Source organism: Oncorhynchus kisutch, unplaced genomic scaffold, assembly GCF_002021735.2.
Source record: "Oncorhynchus kisutch isolate 150728-3 unplaced genomic scaffold, Okis_V2 Okis06b-Okis10b_hom, whole genome shotgun sequence".
NCBI classification, from domain to species: domain Eukaryota; kingdom Metazoa; phylum Chordata; class Actinopteri; order Salmoniformes; family Salmonidae; genus Oncorhynchus; species Oncorhynchus kisutch.
The window spans coordinates 21,433,353-21,454,818 of NW_022261983.1; the positions used below are offsets into that span (position 1 = coordinate 21,433,353).

Sequence of the window (21,466 nt, forward strand, 5' to 3'; positions counted from 1 at the left end):
ATAGTGATCCTACATTAACAGTGGGGACGATGACTGTATGGACTGTGAGTGGAATACATGTCTGTGGTACATGTACAGAGCCTTCAGAATACAGAGTCTGTGAACAGAGAAAAGTGCAGAGAGGTCCTTGATGAAAAGCCCTGAGGGCTCTGGAGCAGGTTAAGACTGGGGCGAAGGTTCACCTTCCAACAGGACAACAACCCTAAGCACACAGCCAAGACAACGCAGGAAGGGCTTCGGGACAAGTCTCTGAATGTCCTTGAGTGGCCCAGCCAGAGTCTGGACTTGAACCAGATTAAACATCTCTGGAGAAACCTGAAAATAGCTGTGCAGCAACGCTAACCATCCAACATGACAGAGCTTGAGAGGATCTGCAGAGGAGAACGGGAGAAACTCCCTAAATACAGGTGTGCCAAGCTTTTAGCGTGATACCCAAGAAGACCTGAGGCTGTAATCGCTGCCAAAGGTGCTTCAACAAAGTACTGAGTAAAGGGTCTGAATACTTATGTAGTGTGATGTCATTATGGGGTATTGTGATGTCATCATGGGGTATTGTGATGTCATTATGGGGTAGTGTGATGTCATTATGGGGTATTGTGATGTCATTATAGGGTATTGTGATGTCATTATGGGGTATTGTGATGTCATTATGGGGTATTGTGATGTCATTATGGGGTATTGTGATGTCATCATGGGGTATTGGGATGTCATTATAGGGTATTGTGATGTCATTATGGGGTATTGTGATGTCATTATGAGGTATTGTGATGTCATTATGGGGTATTGTGATGTCATTATGAGGTATTGTGATGTCATTATGGGGTATTGTGATGTCATTATAGGGTATTGTGATGTAATTATAGGGTATTGTGATGTCATTATAGGGTAGTGTGATGTCATTATAGGGTAGTGTGATGTCATTATAGGGTAGTGTGATGTCATTATAGGGTATTGTGATGTCATTATGGGGTATTGTGTGTAGATTGATGAGGGGAAAAAACGATTTAATACATTTTAGAATAATTCTGTAATGTAACAAAACATGGAAAAGGTCAAGGTAAATATATAGCCATTCCATATTACTGTAAAACAACATTAAGAGTGATGGTTATGACTGTATGGTATCTAGTAAGTGCATATAAATATATATATATACACACACAAACACGTCATAAATCCATATGATATTGATACTCACTACATTCATAAATCTGCTCCAACTTGTCCACAGACGATAGGGAGAAGAACTTGTAGCCTGATTTGGTTCCAACAGCTAAAGACCTGGAGAGAGGACACACACACACGTTAGAACAGATACCTGACTTAATGAGAGAGAGAGACAGGCTGGTGACACAGGCCTGACCGAGGGGAGAGAGACAGAGACAGGCTGGTGACACTGGCCTGACCGAGGGGAGAGAGAGAGATAGGCTGGTGACACTGGCCTGACTGAGGGGAGAGAGACAGAGACAGGCTGGTGACACAGGCCTGACCGAGGGGAGAGAGAAAGAGACAGGCTGGTGACACTGGCCTGACCGAGGGGAGAGACAGAGACAGGCTGGTGACACTGGCCTGACCGAGGGGAGAGAGACAGAGACAGGCTGGTGACACAGGCCTGACCGAGGGGAGAGAGACAGAGACAGGCTGGTAACACTGGCCTGACCGAGGGGAGAGAGACAGAGACAGGCTGGTGACACTGGCCTGACTATGACAGTGTGTGTTTGAGTGACATTGGGTCACACGGTGTGTGTTGCAATCCCACTACCCAGAAAGACCAGAGTGGTCAGCAATGGCATCCACTTTCAGACTCCACCAGGGACGGGTAGAAATCACCAAACACCACCAAGATCAATGTATCAAAACACCATCAAGATCAATGTATCAAAACACCATCAAGATCAATGTATCAAAACACCATCAAGATCAATGTAACAAAACACCATCAAGATCAATGTAACAAAACACCATCAAGATCAAAAATAAACTACTAAATACTAAATACATTGATTTCCGCTCTTCTCACTAAACAGCAAATTATTGCGTCTTGTTATTATATTTAGGCCTAGCTGCCTGTTTTTTTGTTCTGAATATATTCCCCAAGGCTACTACACGGCTCCTTTTGCCTTCTTGCAATGCAATACTTCAACGTTGATTCAATTATTCGTTTCAGGGGTTTTTGTGAGGTCAACACACCATTTCTCTAGAGAGAATTAAATCATTTACGAGAGAAGTCAAATAGGCTAGGGGCTGGAGTGTTGGGCCAGTAACCGAAAGGTTGCTGGATCGAATCTCTGAGCTGACAAGGTAAAAATCTGTCGCTCTACCCCTGAACAAGGCAGTTAACCCACTGTTCCCCGGTTGGCCATCATTGTAAATAAGAATGTGTTCTTAACTGACTTGCCTCGTTAAATAAAGGTAAACATTTTAAAGACGCTGGGAGTTGAAGTTTTATGCAAATATCCAACCAAGTTCAGCTTAAACTTACTAATCAACTACAATGACCATCATACATTGCGCCTGTTCTTTTCCATCTTGACTCAAATGGATTCACTCTGCGCTTGTACGCCTGCTAAGTTAGGTTAGATACACACAGGCCAATGATGGATGTATATAAACCCTGCTGATGCTATGTATTGGCCATTGAGAAGCTTTAAGTCATATTGGCACTCCTCAGTAGGAGCAGTTCTCCATTGGAAATAATGGAATTCTACAGTATTTACATTAAAGGTTTCAAGGACAACATTACATGTGTTTAAGTATTTTTTGTTGTTGTAGTGGGGACAGTAGCATTAGAACTTTCCAAAAATGTATCATTTATTAGTAATTTCCTATGCGGACCTGACAGAGACAGTGGAATATTTTCAATGTTTTGGCAATTGAATGTGCACAATTTTTGGCTTTGGTATTTCCATTAAAAGGCGCTAATCATTTTAATGTAATTATTTTATAATGCATTTAATATAAACATTTAAAAAAAGAATCGAAACAGGTTTTTTTTTAAATAATGAACGGAAACGACCTCAAAAAGCACGAATCGCTCAGCACACTTAAACATTTTATTTTATTTAACTAGGCAAATCAGCAAAGAACAAATTCGTATTCACAATGACGGCCTACACCGGTCAAACCGGGGATTTGTGCACAGCCCTATGGGACTCCCAATCACGGCCGGATGTGATACAGCATTAGTACATACGCATGGTCTAAAGTTTACGGGAGGTTAAGCACATTCTCAAGTCAAGTTCAGTTTGACGACTGTGCGTGAAAACTGGTACACGCATGTTTAGGGCCATATTCTGTGAATGTGTAGCGTTTATACATGAGGGCCCAGGTGAACCGTAGCTTTCTGGGCAGAGAGGAGATCTCGCCTTTTCATCGTCCTTTGCCCAGATTTTGGTTCAGGTATCAATACACTTTATCATATTAAGGAATGATCCCCTCGCCTTTTTGTGTTAGACAACTAGTTTATGCTTCTTGTTTATCCAGGCACTTTAGCTAGCTGGCTGGTTAGCGTTTTAGCTGGCTGACGACATGGATGCTAAAGTAGGCAACATGATCAGACAGCTTGTCAGCTAACTAGCATCTCTCCCCGGCCCTCCTCTCCCTCCTCCCCGGTCCTCCTCTCCCCGGGCCTTCCTTACGTGTTGTCCTGGTTAAAGTTGGCGAAGAGGAGCTGGCTACAGCCGGTCTCCCCGCTCTGACTAGCCAAGTTCATGGGCCCGGCACCATCTAATCCAGCCGTGTGAGAAAGCAGCAGTCGGGTAGGTTGTGGAGAGTGAAGTTGGCCTGTATTCATGGAGCCATCTCGCTGTTCTCTTGTTGTTGTTGTTTTCTCCGTCGCTGTTGCCCCCTCTCTCTGCGCATGGGCGGTAGCAGGGTTTTGCGACAGTTTCTTAAAGGGGCCGTTCCACCATTTCACAGGTTTGGTTTACGGTTGTGTTTGGGGATGGAAGAAGTGTGGTAAATGACAATCACTTAATGGGAACGTCTCAAAAAATCTATACATGTATCGGAATCTCGTTTCAGTTGAAACAATAATCTGTTCAACGACCACCTTATACCAAAGATTTTATTAACTAACCCAAGATAGACCAGAGCCTGTCGTTTCCAATGGGAACACATTAATCATAGGTGGCAGAACAAGCAAGGAGGTGGGCAGAGATTTCCGTTAGGAAGCACACTGCCGGCCACTGTGCTTCCTCTCATCACCATGTTTGGTAGTGAGTGAAACGCCAACCGGATGCTTCATATTTACACATCCGGTGAAATATCTGTCTCATTGTTCTGTGGCTGTGGCTATACGATTGATATTATTGATATTCTGCCGTACTTGTCACCAGGAGATGGCGCAGTCTGACAACATACATTTTCATAATTTCCGACACTGGACAACTGCGGCATAAGAACTGGAGACAGCGTCCAAGATGCCCGCCCGTTGTTGTCAAGGTAGTGTAATGTACTGTAATGTAATGTAATGTACTCAAATCAAATTGTACTTGTTACATGCCTTGAATACAACAGGTGTAGTAGACCTTACCGTGAAATGCATGCTTACAAGCCCTTTACCAACAAAGCAACATTTTTCAAAAGTAAGACACTTTTTCCACATTTTGTTACGTTACCCAGCCTTATTCTAAAATGTATTAAATCGTTTTTTTCCTCCTCATCAATCTACACACAATACCCCATAATGACATCACAATACCCCATAATGACATCACAATACCCCATAATGACATCACAATACCCCATAATGACAAAGAAAAAACAGGGTTTAGAATTTTTTGGCAAATGTATAAATGGAAAAAAATATATATCACATTTACATAAGTATTCAGACCTTTTACTCAGTACTTTGTTGAAGCACCTTTGGCAGCGATTACAGCCTCTAGTCTTCTTGGGTATGGTTCAACAATCTTGGCACACCTGTATTTGGGGAGTTTCTCCCATTCCTCTCTGTAGATCATCTCAAGCTCTGTCAGGTTGGATGGGGAGCATTGCTGCACAGCAATTTTCAGGTCTCTCTAGAGGTGTTCGAGTCCGGGCTCTGGCTGGCCCACTCAAGGACATTCAGAGATTGTCCCGAAGCCACACCTGCGTTGTCTTGGCTGTATGCGTAGGGTCATTGTCCTGTTGGAAGGTGAACCTTCGCCCCAGTCTGAGGTTCTGGATCAGGTTTTCAATAAGGATCTCTCTGTACTTTGCTCCGTTCATCTTTCCCTCGATCCTGACTAGTCTCCCAGTCCCTGCCGCTGAAAAACATCCCCACAGCATGATGCTGCCACCACCATGCTTCACCTTAGGGATGGTACCAGGTTTCTTCCAGACATGACGCTTGGCATTCAGGCCAAAAAGTTCCATCTTGGTTTCATCAGACCAGAGAATCTTGAGTCTTTAGGTGCCTTTGTCAAACTCCAAGAGGGCTGACATGTACCTTTTACTGAGGAGTGGCTTCTGTCTGGCCACTCCACCATAAAGGCCTTATTGGTAGAGTGCTGCAGAGATGGTTATCCTTCTGGAAGGTTCTACCATCTCCACAGAGGAACTCTGGAGCTCTATCAGAGTGACCATCAGGTTCATGGTCACCTCCCTGACCAAGGCCCTTCTTCCCTGATTGCTCAGTTTGGCCGGGCGGCCAGCTCTAGGAAGAGTCTAGGTGGTTCCAAACTTCTTCCATTTAAGAATGATGGAGGCCACTGTGTTCTTGGGGACCTTCAAGGCTACAGGAATGTTTTGGTACCCTTCCCCAGATCTGTGCCTCAACACAATTCTGTCTCTGAACTCTACGGACAATTACTTCGACCTCATGGCTTGGTTTTTGCTCTGAAATGCTCTGTCAACTGTTGGAATTTACCACAAGTGGACTCCAATCAAGTTGTAGAAACATCTCTAGGATGACCAATGGAAACAGGATGCAACTGAGTTAAATGTCGAGTCCCATAACAAAGGGTCTGAATATGATGTAAATAAGGTATCTGGTTAACAAAGGGTCTGAATATGATGTAAATAAGGCATCTGGTTAACAAAGGGTCTGAATATGATGTAAATAAGGCATCTGGTTAACAAAGGGTCTGAATATGATGTAAATAAGGCATCTGGTTAACAAAGGGTCTGAATATGATGTAAATAAGGCATCTGGTTAACAAAGGGTCTGAATATGATGTAAATAAGGCATCTGGTTAACAAAGGGTCTGAATATGATGTAAATAAGGCATCTGGTTAACAAAGGGTCTGAATATGATGTAAATAAGGCATCTGGTTAACAAAGGGTCTGAATATGATGTAAATAAGGCATCTGGTTAACAAAGGGTCTGAATATGATGTAAATAAGGCATCTGGTTAACAAAGGGTCTGAATATGATGTAAATAAGGCATCTGGTTAACAAAGGGTCTGAATATGATGTAAATAAGGCATCTGGTTAACAAAGGGTCTGAATATGATGTAAATAAGGCATCTGGTTAACAAAGGGTCTGAATATGATGTAAATAAGGCATCTGGTTAACAAAGGGTCTGAATATGATGTAAATAAGGCATCTGGTTAACAAAGGGTCTGAATATGATGTAAATAAGGTATCTGGTTAACAAAGGGTCTGAATATGATGTAAATAAGGCATCTGGTTAACAAAGGGTCTGAATATGATGTAAATAAGGCATCTGGTTAACAAAGGGTCTGAATATGATGTAAATAAGGTATCTGGTTAACAAAGGGTCTGAATATGATGTAAATAAGGCATCTGGTTAACAAAGGGTCTGAATATGATGTAAATAAGGCATCTGGTTAACAAAGGGTCTGAATATGATGTAAATAAGGCATCTGGTTAACAAAGGGTCTGAATATGATGTAAATAAGGCATCTGGTTAACAAAGGGTCTGAATATGATGTAAATAAGGCATCTGGTTAACAAAGGGTCTGAATATGATGTAAATAAGGCATCTGGTTAACAAAGGGTCTGAATATGATGTAAATAAGGCATCTGGTTAACAAAGGGTCTGAATATGATGTAAATAAGGCATCTGGTTAACAAAGGGTCTGAATATGATGTAAATAAGGTATCTGGTTAACAAAGGGTCTGAATATGATGTAAATAAGGTATCTGGTTAACAAAGGGTCTGAATATGATGTAAATAAGGCATCTGGTTAACAAAGGGTCTGAATATGATGTAAATAAGGCATCTGGTTAACAAAGGGTCTGAATATGATGTAAATAAGGTATCTGGTTAACAAAGGGTCTGAATATGATGTAAATAAGGCATCTGGTTAACAAAGGGTCTGAATATGATGTAAATAAGGCATCTGGTTTTGATTTTTATTAATACATTTGCTCTAATTTCTAAAACCCTTTTTTCTATGTAATTACGGGTTATTGAGTGTAGATTGCTGAGGATTTTATTGAATCAATTTTAGAATAACGTAAAACAACGTGGAAAAAGTCAAGGGGTCTGAATACTTACCGGATGCACTGTATATTATAAATATATATATACCCTAACCTAAACCCTAATATATATATATACATACAGATGTTAATGGTCACATGGTTAACAGATGTTAATGGTCACATGGTTAGCAGATGTTAATGGTCACATGGTTAGCAGATGTTAATGGTCACATGGTTAGCAGATGTTAATGGTCACATGGTTAGCAGATGTTAATGGTCACATGGTTAGCAGATGTTAATGGTCACATGGTTAGCAGATGTTAATGGTCACATGGTTAGCAGATGTTAATGGTCACATGGTCAGCAGATGTTAATGGTCACATACACATGGTTAGCAGATGTTAATGGTCACATACACATGGTTAGCAGATTTTAATGGTCACATACACATGGTTAGCAGATGTTAATGGTCACATGGTTAGCAGATGTTAATGGTCACATACACATGGTTAGCAGATGTTAATGGTCGCATGGTTAGCAGATGTTAATGGTTACATACACATGGTTAGCAGATGTTAATGGTCGCATGGTTAGCAGATGTTAATGGTTACATACACATGGTTAGCAGATGTTAATGGTCACATGGTTAGCAGATGTTAATGGTCGCATGGTTAGCAGATGTTAATGGTCACATACACATGGTTAGCAGATGTTAATGGTCGCATGGTTATCAGATGTTAATGGTCACATACACATGGTTATCAGATGTTAATGGTCACATACACATGGTTAGCAGATGTTCATGGTCACATACACATGGTTAGCAGATGTTAATGGTCACATGGTTAGCAGATGTTAATGGTCACATGGTTAGCAGATGTTAATGGTCACACGGTTAGCAGATGTTAATGGTCACATGGTTAGCAGATGTTAATGGTCGCATGGTTAGCAGATGTTAATGGTCACATACAGATGGTTAGCAGATGTTAATGGTCACATACACATGGTTAGCAGATGTTAATGGTCACATACACATGGTTAGCAGATGTTAATGGTCACATACACATGGTTAGCAGATGTTAATGGTCACATACACATGGTTATCAGATGTTAATGGTCACATGGTTAGCAGATGTTAATGCTCACATGGTTAGCAGATGTTAATGGTCACATGGTTAGCAGATGTTAATGGTCACATACACATGGTTAGCAGATGTTAATGAGTAGGTATGGGTAAAAGTGACTCGCCAATCAGGATAGATAATAAACAGAGTAACAGCAGCCTCTCTGAGTAGGTAGGGGTAAAAGTGACTCGCCAATCAGGATAGATAATAAACAGAGTAACATCAGCCTCTCTGAGTAGGTATGGGTAAAAGTGACTCGTCAATCAGGGTAGATAATAAACAGAGTAACAGCAGCCTCTCTGAGTAGGTAGGGGTAAAAGTGACTCGTCAATCAGGATAGATAATAAACAGAGTAGCAGCAGCGTATGTGAGTCCCTCCCTCCCTCCCTCCCACCCAGCTCCTGTTTGTGTTCAGACGCACAGGGAAATCCGTCTCGCTAGTTGAGAACAGTAACAAGTGAACAGATAAATACATGCTGTCTCCGGTATGGACTTTAAGAAGAGCCGATATGGAAGGTAGGCAGAATATTATTCTAGACAGAGGAATTAATATATCTCTGATAAAGTTCTGTTTTATTGAACTACTTAACTAATATTGTTGTTTGTCGGTTGGTTGACGGTTGGGGTTAGGTTGGTTGGAGTTAGGTTGGCTGACGGATGGGGTTAGGTTGGTTGACGGTTGGGTTGGTTGACGGTTGGGGTTAGGTTGGTTGACGGTTGGGTTGGTTGACGGATGGGGTTAGGTTGGTTGACGGTTGGGTTGGTTGGCGGTTGGGGTTAGGTTGGTTGACGGTTGGGGTTAGGTTGGTTGACGGTTGGGTTGGTTGACGGTTGGGGTTAGGTTGGTTGACGGTTGGGTTGGTTGGCGGTTGGGGTTAGGTTGGTTGACGGTCGGGGTTAGGTTGGTTGACGGTTGGGTTGGTTGGCGGTTGGGGTTAGGTTGGTTGGCGGTTGGGGTTAGGTTGGTTGACGGTTGGGGTTAGGTTGGTTGACGGTTGGAGTTAGGTTGGGGTTAGGTTGGTTGGGGTTAGGTTGCTTGACGGTTGGGTTAGGTTGCTTGACGGTTGGGGTTAGGTTGGTTGACGGTTGGGTTGGTTGGCGGTTGGGGTTAGGTTGGTTGGCGGTTGGGGTTAGGTTGGTTGACGGTTGGGGTTAGGTTGGTTGACGGTTGGAGTTAGGTTGCTAGACGGTTGGGGTTAGGTTGGGTTGGTTGGAGTTAGGTTGGTTGGCGGTTGGAGTTAGGTTGGTTGGCGGTTGGAGTTAGGTTGGTTGGCGGTTGGGTTGGTTGGCGGTTGGGGTTGGGTTGGTTGGAGTTAGGTTGGTTAACGGTTGGGGTTAGGTTTGTTGACGGTTGGGGTTAGGTTGGTTGACGGTTGGGGTTGGGTTGGTTGGCGTTTGCAGTTGGGTTGGTTGACAGTTGGGGTTGGTTTGGTTGGCGTTTGCGGTTGGGTTGGTTGGCGGTTGGGGTTGGGTTGGTTGGAGTTAGGTTGGTTGACGGTTGGGGTTAGGTTGGTTGGAGTTAGGTTGGTTGACGGTTGGAGTTAGGTTGGTTGACGGTTGGAGTTAGGGTTGGTTGACGGTTGGGGTTGGGTTGGTTGGCATTTGCGGTTGGGTTGGTTGACGGTTGGGGTTAGGTTGGAGTTAGGTTGGTTGACGGTTGGGGTTAGGTTGGTTGACGGTTGGAGTTAGGTTGGTTGACGGTTGGAGTTAGGTTGGTTGGAGGATGGGGTTAGGTTGGTTGGAGTTAGGTTGGTTGACGGTTGGAGTTAGGTTGGTTGGCGGTTGGGGTTAGGTTGGTTGGAGTTAGGTTGGTTGACGGTTGGAGTTAGGTTGGTTGGCGGTTGGGGTTAGGTTGGTTGGAGTTAGGTTGGTTGACGGTTGGGTTGGTTGACGGTTGGGGTTGGGTTGGTTGACGGTTGGGGTTGGGTTGGTTGACGGTTGGAGTTGGGTTGGTTGACGGTTGGAGTTGGGTTGGTTGACGGTTGGGTCTAGGTTGGTTGACAGTTGGAGTTAGGTGTTTTGCTAGCTGATGTGAAGCCATGTGCACCGATGCGCTTGGGGACAAGTGTGTGTGTGTCTTGCCACTAGCAGGATTCAGAAACAGATCCTCTTAGATTTAAAGACCCGGTGGATCAGACACCACGTCTGATATTCAGCATTACTAACATTCTGTTCACTGCTGTAGATTATAGTTTCCCATTCTAACGCAACAAGCGGAATGTGAGAGAGAGAGCAGGTGAAAGTTTAAGCCCAGCCGAGGTAGACACAGCCACCCCCCTAGTGTGTGTGCTCCATTATAACGCTGATACCATAGGAGGGTCGTTAGATCAGCCTTGGCCGCTCACACTAATGATAGAGAAAGACAGGAAGAGAGAGGGAGAGAGTAGGGAGAGAAAAAGAGGGGGAAGATGGAGGTAGAGAGAGGGAGTGAGAGAATGGAGGAGGAGATATAGGCAGAGTTGCAGTTGGGTTGGTTGACAGTTGGGGTTGGGTTGTTTGGCGTTTGCGGTTGGGTTGGTTGGCGGTTGGGGTTGGGTTGGTTGGAGTTAGGTTGGTTGACGGTTGGGGTTAGGTTGGTTGACGGTTGGGGTTAGGTTGGTTGGAGTCAGGTTGGTTGACGGTTGGAGTTAGGTTGGTTGACGGTTGGAGTTAGGTTGGTTGACTGTTGGGGTTGGGTTGGTTGGCATTTGCGGTTGGGTTGGTTGACGGTTGGGGTTAGGTTGGAGTTAGGTTGGTTGACGGTTGGGGTTAGGTTGGTTGACGGTTGGAGTTAGGTTGGTTGGAGGATGGGGTTAGGTTGGTTGGAGTTAGGTTGGTTGACGGTTGGAGTTAGGTTGGTTGGCGGTTGGGGTTAGGTTGGTTGGAGTTAGGTTGGTTGACGGTTGGAGTTAGGTTGGTTGGCGGTTGGGGTTAGGTTGGTTGGAGTTAGGTTGGTTGACGGTTGGGGTTGGGTTGGTTGACGGTTGGGGTTGGGTTGGTTGACGGTTGGGGTTGGGTTGGTTGACGGTTGGAGTTGGGTTGGTTGACGGTTGGGTCTAGGTTGGTTGACAGTTGGAGTTAGGTGTTTTGCTAGCTGATGTGAAGCCATGTGCACCGATGCGCTTGGGGACAAGTGTGTGTGTGTCTTGCCACTAGCAGGGTTCAGAAACAGATCCTCTTAGATTTAAAGACCCGGTGGATCAGACACCACGTCTGATATTCAGCATTACTAACATTCTGTTCACTGCTGTAGATTATAGTTTCCCATTCTAACGCAACAAGCGGAATGTGAGAGAGAGAGCAAGTGAAAGTTCAAGCCCAGCCGAGGTAGACACAGCCACCCCCCTAGTGTGTGTGCTCCATTATAACGCTGATACCATAGGAGGGTCGTTAGATCAGCCTTGGCCGCTCACACTAATGATAGAGAAAGACAGGAAGAGAGAGGGAGAGAGTAGGGAGAGAAAAAGAGGGGGAAGATGGAGGTAGAGAGAGGGAGTGAGAGAATGGAGGAGGAGATATAGGCAGAGTTGGAGGCAGAGTGCCCCTCTTTTGGACGATAACAATGCTTTCTCTGATCAGAGCCTTTGTCCCTTCAGGCTCACTGAGACACACACGCCTGTTGTCCTTTAGCTGACAGAATCAAATCACATGTTGTGTGTCACATACGCTGAATACAACAGGTGTAGACCTTAGCGAGAAATACTTACTTACAAGCCCTTAACTCTATTTCTTGAACTGCAATGTTGGTTAAGAAAATATTTAGTAATTAAAAATAAAAACCCATCTAAAAGTAACACAAGAAGAACAAGACTATATACAGGGGCTACCGGTACCGAGTCAGAGATACTACCAGAGATACTGGTAGTCTAGTAGAGTGATGGACCACAGTGAGACCAACCATCTAAAAGTAACACAAGAAGAGTACATAACAATAACAAGACTATATACAGGGGCTACCGGTACCGAGTCAGAGATACTACCAGAGATACTGGTAGTCTAGTAGAGTGATGGACCACAGTGAGACCAACCATCTAAAAGTAACACAAGAAGAGTACATAACAATAACAAGACTATATACAGGGGCTACCGGTACCGAGTCAGAGATACTACCAGAGATACTGGTAGTCTAGTAGAGTGATGGACCACAGTGAGACCAACCATCTAAAAGTAACACAAGAAGAGTACATAACAATAACAAGACTATATACAGGGGCTACCGGTACCGAGTCAGAGATACTACCAGAGATACTGGTAGTCTAGTAGAGTGATGGACCACAGTGAGACCAACCATCTAAAAGTAACACAAGAAGAGTACATAACAATAACAAGACTATATACAGGGGCTACCGGTACCGAGTCAGAGATACTACCAGAGATACTGGTAGTCTAGTAGAGTGATGGACCACAGTGAGACCAACCATCTAAAAGTAACACAAGAAGAGTACATAACAATAACAAGACTATATACAGGGGCTACCGGTACCGAGTCAGAGATACTACCAGAGATACTGGTAGTCTAGTAGAGTGATGGACCACAGTGAGACCAACCATCTAAAAGTAACACAAGAAGAGTACATAACAATAACAAGACTATATACAGGGGCTACCGGTACCGAGTCAGAGATACTACCAGAGATACTGGTAGTCTAGTAGAGTGATGGACCACAGTGAGACCAACCATCTAAAAGTAACACAAGAAGAGTACATAACAATAACAAGACTATATACAGGGGCTACCGGTACCGAGTCAGAGATACTACCAGAGATACTGGTAGTCTAGTAGAGTGATGGACCACAGTGAGACCAACCATCTAAAAGTAACACAAGAAGAGTACATAACAATAACAAGACTATATACAGGGGCTACCGGTACCGAGTCAGAGATACTACCAGAGATACTGGTAGTCTAGTAGAGTGATGGACCACAGTGAGACCAACCATCTAAAAGTAACACAAGAAGAGTACATAACAATAACAAGACTATATACAGGGGCTACCGGTACCGAGTCAGAGATACTACCAGAGATACTGGTAGTCTAGTAGAGTGATGGACCACAGTGAGACCAACCATCCTCTCTGGTAGTCTAGGAGAGTGATGGACCACAGTGAGACCAACCATCTAAAAGTAACACAAGAAGAACAAGACTATATACAGGGGCTACCGGTACCGAGTCAGAGATACTACCAGAGATACTGGTAGTCTAGTAGAGTGATGGACCACAGTGAGACCAACCATCTAAAAGTAACACAAGAAGAGTACATAACAATAACAAGACTATATACAGGGGCTACCGGTACCGAGTCAGAGATACTACCAGAGATACTGGTAGTCTAGTAGAGTGATGGACCACAGTGAGACCAACCATCTAAAAGTAACACAAGAAGAGTACATAACAATAACAAGACTATATACAGGGGCTACCGGTACCGAGTCAGAGATACTACCAGAGATACTGGTAGTCTAGTAGAGTGATGGACCACAGTGAGACCAACCATCTAAAAGTAACACAAGAAGAGTACATAACAATAACAAGACTATATACAGGGGCTACCGTACCGAGTCAGAGATACTACCAGAGATACTGGTAGTCTAGTAGAGTGATGGACCACAGTGAGACCAACCATCTAAAAGTAACACAAGAAGAACAAGACTATATACAGGGGCTACCGGTACCGAGTCAGAGATACTACCAGAGATACTGGTAGTCTAGTAGAGTGATGGACCACAGTGAGACCAACCATCTAAAAGTAACACAAGAAGAGTACATAACAATAACAAGACTATATACAGGGGCTACCGGTACCGAGTCAGAGATACTACCAGAGATACTGGTAGTCTAGTAGAGTGATGGACCACAGTGAGACCAACCATCTAAAAGTAACACAAGAAGAGTACATAACAATAACAAGACTATATACAGGGGCTACCGGTACCGAGTCAGAGATACTACCAGAGATACTGGTAGTCTAGTAGAGTGATGGACCACAGTGAGACCAACCATCTAAAAGTAACACAAGAAGAGTACATAACAATAACAAGACTATATACAGGGGCTACCGGTACCGAGTCAGAGATACTACCAGAGATACTGGTAGTCTAGTAGAGTGATGGACCACAGTGAGACCAACCATCTAAAAGTAACACAAGAAGAGTACATAACAATAACAAGACTATATACAGGGGCTACCGGTACCGAGTCAGAGATACTACCAGAGATACTGGTAGTCTAGTAGAGTGATGGACCACAGTGAGACCAACCATCTAAAAGTAACACAAGAAGAGTACATAACAATAACAAGACTATATACAGGGGCTACCGTACCGAGTCAGAGATACTACCAGAGATACTGGTAGTCTAGTAGAGTGATGGACCACAGTGAGACCAACCATCCTCTCTGGTAGTCTAGGAGAGTGATGGACCACAGTGAGACCAACCATCCTCTCTGGTAGTCTAGTAGAGTGATGGACCACAGTGAGACCAACCATCCTCTCTGGTAGTCTAGTAGAGTGATGGACCACAGTGAGACCAACCATCTAAAAGTAACACAAGAAGAACAAGACTATATACAGGGGCTACCGGTACCGAGTCAGAGATACTACCAGAGATACTGGTAGTCTAGTAGAGTGATGGACCACAGTGAGACCAACCATCTAAAAGTAACACAAGAAGAGTACATAACAATAACAAGACTATATACAGGGGCTACCGGTACCGAGTCAGAGATACTACCAGAGATACTGGTAGTCTAGTAGAGTGATGGACCACAGTGAGACCAACCATCTAAAAGTAACACAAGAAGAACAAGACTATATACAGGGGCTACCGGTACCGAGTCAGAGATACTACCAGAGATACTGGTAGTCTAGTAGAGTGATGGACCACAGTGAGACCAACCATCTAAAAGTAACACAAGAAGAGTACATAACAATAACAAGACTATATACAGGGGCTACCGGTACCGAGTCAGAGATACTACCAGAGATACTGGTAGTCTAGTAGAGTGATGGACCACAGTGAGACCAACCATCTAAAAGTAACACAAGAAGAGTACATAACAATAACAAGACTATATACAGGGGCTACCGGTACCGAGTCAGAGATACTACCAGAGATACTGGTAGTCTAGTAGAGTGATGGACCACAGTGAGACCAACCATCTAAAAGTAACACAAGAAGAGTACATAACAATAACAAGACTATATACAGGGGCTACCGGTACCGAGTCAGAGATACTACCAGAGATACTGGTAGTCTAGTAGAGTGATGGACCACAGTGAGACCAACCATCCTCTCTGGTAGTCTAGGAGAGTGATGGACCACAGTGAGACCAACCATCTAAAAGTAACACAAGAAGAGTACATAACAATAACAAGACTATATACAGGGGCTACCGGTACCGAGTCAGAGATACTACCAGAGATACTGGTAGTCTAGTAGAGTGATGGACCACAGTGAGACCAACCATCTAAAAGTAACACAAGAAGAGTACATAACAATAACAAGACTATATACAGGGGCTACCGGTACCGAGTCAGAGATACTACCAGAGATACTGGTAGTCTAGTAGAGTGATGGACCACAGTGAGACCAACCATCTAAAAGTAACACAAGAAGAGTACATAACAATAACAAGACTATATACAGGGGCTACCGGTACCGAGTCAGAGATACTACCAGAGATACTGGTAGTCTAGTAGAGTGATGGACCACAGTGAGACCAACCATCTAAAAGTAACACAAGAAGAGTACATAACAATAACAAGACTATATACAGGGGCTACCGGTACCGAGTCAGAGATACTACCAGAGATACTGGTAGTCTAGTAGAGTGATGGACCACAGTGAGACCAACCATCTAAAAGTAACACAAGAAGAACAAGACTATATACAGGGGCTACCGGTACCGAGTCAGAGATACTACCAGAGATACTGGTAGTCTAGTAGAGTGATGGACCACAGTGAGACCAACCATCTAAAAGTAACACAAGAAGAACAAGACTATATACAGGGGCTACCGGTACCGAGTCAGAGATACTACCAGAGATACTGGTAGTCTAGTAGAGTGATGGACCACAGTGAGACCAACCATCTAAAAGTAACACAAGAAGAGTACATAACAATAACAAGACTATATACAGGGGCTACCGGTACCGAGTCAGAGATACTACCAGAGATACTGGTAGTCTAGTAGAGTGATGGACCACAGTGAGACCAACCATCTAAAAGTAACACAAGAAGAGTACATAACAATAACAAGACTATATACAGGGGCTACCGGTACCGAGTCAGAGATACTACCAGAGATACTGGTAGTCTAGTAGAGTGATGGACCACAGTGAGACCAACCATCTAAAAGTAACACAAGAAGAGTACATAACAATAACAAGACTATATACAGGGGCTACCGGTACCGAGTCAGAGATACTACCAGAGATACTGGTAGTCTAGTAGAGTGATGGACCACAGTGAGACCAACCATCTAAAAGTAACACAAGAAGAGTACATAACAATAACAAGACTATATACAGGGGCTACCGGTACCGAGTCAGAGATACTACCAGAGATACTGGTAGTCTAGTAGAGTGATGGACCACAGTGAGACCAACCATCTAAAAGTAACACAAGAAGAACAAGACTATATACAGGGGCTACCGGTACCGAGTCAGAGATACTACCAGAGATACTGGTAGTCTAGTAGAGTGATGGACCACAGTGAGACCAACCATCTAAAAGTAACACAAGAAGAGTACATAACAATAACAAGACTATATACAGGGGCTACCGGTACCGAGTCAGAGATACTACCAGAGATACTGGTAGTCTAGTAGAGTGATGGACCACAGTGAGACCAACCATCTAAAAGTAACACAAGAAGAGTACATAACAATAACAAGACTATATACAGGGGCTACCGGTACCGAGTCAGAGATACTACCAGAGATACTGGTAGTCTAGTAGAGTGATGGACCACAGTGAGACCAACCATCTAAAAGTAACACAAGAAGAGTACATAACAATAACAAGACTATATACAGGGGCTACCGTACCGAGTCAGAGATACTACCAGAGATACTGGTAGTCTAGTAGAGTGATGGACCACAGTGAGACCAACCATCCTCTCTGGTAGTCTAGGAGAGTGATGGACCACAGTGAGACCAACCATCCTCTCTGGTAGTCTAGTAGAGTGATGGACCACAGTGAGACCAACCATCTAAAAGTAACACAAGAAGAGTACATAACAATAACAAGACTATATACAGGGGCTACCGGTACCGAGTCAGAGATACTACCAGAGATACTGGTAGTCTAGTAGAGTGATGGACCACAGTGAGACCAACCATCCTCTCTGCTAGTCTAGGAGAGTGATGGACCACAGTGAGACCAACCATCCTCTCTGGTAGTCTAGGAGAGTGATGGACCACAGTGAGACCAACCATCCTCTCTGGTAGTCTAGGAGAGTGATGGACCACAGTGAGACCAACCATCCTCTCTGGTAGTCTAGTAGAGTGATGGACCACAGTGAGACCAACCATCCTCTCTGGTAGTCTAGTAGAGTGATGGACCACAGTGAGACCAACCATCCTCTCTGGTAGTCTAGGAGAGTGATGGACCACAGTGAGACCAACCATCCTCTCTGGTAGTCTAGTAGAGTGATGGACCACAGTGAGACCAACCATCCTCTCTGGTAGTCTAGTAGAGTGATGGACCACAGTGAGACCAACCATCCTCTCTGGTAGTCTAGTAGGGTGATGGACCACAGTGAGACCAACCATCTAAAAGTAACACAAGAAGAGTACATAACAATAACAAGACTATATACAGGGGCTACCGGTACCGAGTCAGAGATACTACCAGAGATACTGGTAGTCTAGTAGAGTGATGGACCACAGTGAGACCAACCATCCTCTCTGGTAGTCTAGTAGAGTGATGGACCACAGTGAGACCAACCATCCTCTCACTCTGCTACTGAAGAGATACTGGTAGTCTAGTAGAGTGATGGACCACTGTGAGACCAACCATCCTCTCTGGTAGTCTAGGAGAGTGATGGACCACAGTGAGACCAACCATCCTCTCTGGTAGTCTAGGAGAGTGATGAACCACTGTGAGACCAACCATCCTCTCTGGTAGTCTAGGAGAGTGATGGACCACAGTGAGACCAACCATCCTCTCTGGTAGTCTAGGAGAGTGATGGACCACAGTGAGACCAACCATCCTCTCTGGTCGTCTAGTAGAGTGATGGACCACTGTGAGACCAACCATCCTCTCTGGTAGTCTAGGAGAGTGATGGACCACTGTGAGACCAACCATCCTCTCTGGTAGTCTAGGAGAGTGATGAACCACAGTGAGACCAACCATCCTCTCTGGTAGTCTAGTAGAGTGATGGACCACTGTGAGACCAACCATCCTCTCTGGTAGTCTAGGAGAGTGATGGACCACTGTGAGACCAACCATCCTCTCTGGTAGTCTAGGAGAGTGATGAACCACAGTGAGACCAACCATCCTCTCTGGTAGTCTAGTAGAGTGATGGACCACTGTGAGACCAACCATCCTCTCTGGTAGTCTAGGAGAGTGATGGACCACTGTGAGACCAACCATCCTCTCTGGTAGTCTAGGAGAGTGATGAACCACAGTGAGACCAACCATCCTCTCTGGTAGTCTAGGAGAGTGATGGACCACAGTGAGACCAACCATCCTCTCTGGTAGTCTAGGAGAGTGATGGACCACAGTGAGACCAACCATCCTCTCTGGTAGTCTAGGAGAGTGATGGACCACAGTGAGACCAACCATCCTCTCACTCTGCTACTGAAGAGATACTGGTAGTCTAGGAGAGTGATGAACCACTGTGAGACCAACCATCCTCTCTGGTAGTCTAGGAGAGTGATGGACCACAGTGAGACCAACCATCCTCTCTGGTAGTCTAGGAGAGTGATGAACCACTGTGAGACCAACCATCCTCTCTGGTAGTCTAGGAGAGTGATGGACCACTGTGAGACCAACCATCCTCTCTGGTAGTCTAGGAGAGTGATGGACCACAATGAGACCAACCATCCTCTCTGGTAGTCTAGGAGAGTGATGGACCACAGTGAGACCAACCATCCTCTCTGGTAGTCTAGGAGAGTGATGGACCACAGTGAGACCAACCATCCTCTCTGGTAGTCTAGGAGAGTGATGGACCACAGTGAGACCAACCATCCTCTCTGGTAGTCTAGGAGAGTGATGGACCACAGTGAGACCAACCATCCTCTCTGGTAGTCTAGGAGAGTGATGGACCACCGTGAGACCAACCATCCTCTCTGGTAGTCTAGGAGAGTGATGGACCACAGTGAGACCAACCATCCTCTCTGGTAGTCTAGGAGAGTGATGGACCACAGTGAGACCAACCATCCTCTCTGGTAGTCTAGGAGAGTGATGGACCACCGTGAGACCAACCATCCTCTCTGGTAGTCTAGGAGAGTGATGGACCACCGTGAGACCAACCATCCTCTCTGGTAGTCTAGGAGAGTGATGGACCACCGCGAGACCAACCATCCTCTCTGGTAGTCTAGGAGAGTGATGGACCACAGTGAGACCAACCATCCTCTCACTCTGCTACTGAAGAGATACTGGTAGTCTAGGAGAGTGATGGACCACAGTGAGACCAACCATCCTCTCTGGTAGTCTAGGAGAGTGATGAACCACAGTGAGACCAACCATCCTCTCTGGTAGTCTAGGAGAGTGATGGACCACAGTGAGACCAACCATCCTCTCTGGTAGTCTAGGAGAGTGATGGACCACAGTGAGACCAACCATCCTCTCTGGTAGTCTAGGAGAGTGATGGACCACAGTGAGACCAACCATCCTCTCTGGTAGTCTAGGAGAGTGATGGACCACTGTGAGACCAACCATCCTCTCTGGTAGTCTAGGAGAGTGATGGACCACTGTGAGACCAACCATCCTCTCACTCTGCTACTGAAGAGATACTGGTAGTCTAGGAGAGTGATGGACCACAGTGAGACCAACCATCCTCTCTGGTAGTCTAGGAGAGTGATGGACCACAGTGAGACCAACCATCCTCTCTGGTAGTCTAGGAGAGTGATGAACCACTGTGAGACCAACCATCCTCTCTGGTAGTCTAGGAGAGTGATGGACCACAGTGAGACCAACCATCCTCTCTGGTAGTCTAGGAGAGTGATGGACCACTGTGAGACCAACCATCCTCTCTGGTAGTCTAGGAGAGTGATGGACCACTGTGAGACCAACCATCCTCTCTGGTAGTCTAGGAGAGTGATGGACCACAGTGAGACCAACCATCCTCTCTGGTAGTCTAGGAGAGTGATGGACCACAGTGAGACCAACCATCCTCTCTGGTAGTCTAGGAGAGTGATGGACCACAGTGAGACCAACCATCCTCTCTGGTAGTCTAGGAGAGTGATGGACCACAGTGAGACCAACCATCCTCTCTGGTAGTCTAGGAGAGTGATGGACCACAGTGAGACCAACCATCCTCTCTGGTAGTCTAGGAGAGTGATGGACCACAGTGAGACCAACCATCCTCTCTGGTAGTCTAGGAGAGTGATGGACCACAGTGAGACCAACCATCCTCTCTGGTAGTCTAGGAGAGTGATGGACCACAGTGAGACCAACCATCCTCTCTGGTAGTCTAGGAGAGTGATGGACCACAGTGAGACCAACCATCCTCTCTGGTAGTCTAGGAGAGTGATGAACCACAGTGAGACCAACCATCCTCTCTGGTAGTCTAGGAGAGTGATGGACCACAGTGAGACCAACCATCCTCTCTGGTAGTCTAGGAGAGTGATGGACCACTGTGAGACCAACCATCCTCTCTGGTAGTCTAGGAGAGCGATGGACCACAGTGAGACCAACCATCCTCTCTGGTAGTCTAGGAGAGTGATGGACCACTGTGAGACCAACCATCCTCTCTGGTAGTCTAGGAGAGCGATGGACCACAGTGAGACCAACCATCCTCTCTGGTAGTCTAGGAGA

The 21,466-nt window shown here is 45.0% G+C and overlaps 2 protein-coding genes across 2 annotated transcripts in view; one reads left to right on the top strand and one right to left on the bottom strand.

Annotated features, from left to right (window-relative positions):
• The window catches only part of LOC109886454 (WD repeat domain phosphoinositide-interacting protein 2), a 27,958-nt gene extending 23,870 nt beyond the window's left edge, over positions 1–4,088 (bottom strand). Inside the window, exons 1-2 of the mRNA XM_031814023.1 lie at positions 3,639–4,088; positions 1,199–1,281 (exon numbers count right to left, since the gene is read on the bottom strand). Of these exons, the coding sequence (XP_031669883.1) occupies positions 1,199–1,281; positions 3,639–3,793 (238 nt within the window). The 5' untranslated portion in view covers positions 3,794–4,088. The remainder of the gene's footprint in view (positions 1–1,198; positions 1,282–3,638) is intronic.
• A 4,821-nt stretch (positions 4,089–8,909) lies between these two features.
• LOC116359942 (monocyte to macrophage differentiation factor 2-like) overlaps positions 8,910–21,466 on the top strand; it is a 68,623-nt gene continuing 56,066 nt past the window's right edge. Inside the window, exon 1 of the mRNA XM_031814077.1 lies at positions 8,910–9,017. Within this exon, the coding sequence (XP_031669937.1) occupies positions 8,989–9,017 (29 nt within the window). The 5' untranslated portion in view covers positions 8,910–8,988. The remainder of the gene's footprint in view (positions 9,018–21,466) is intronic.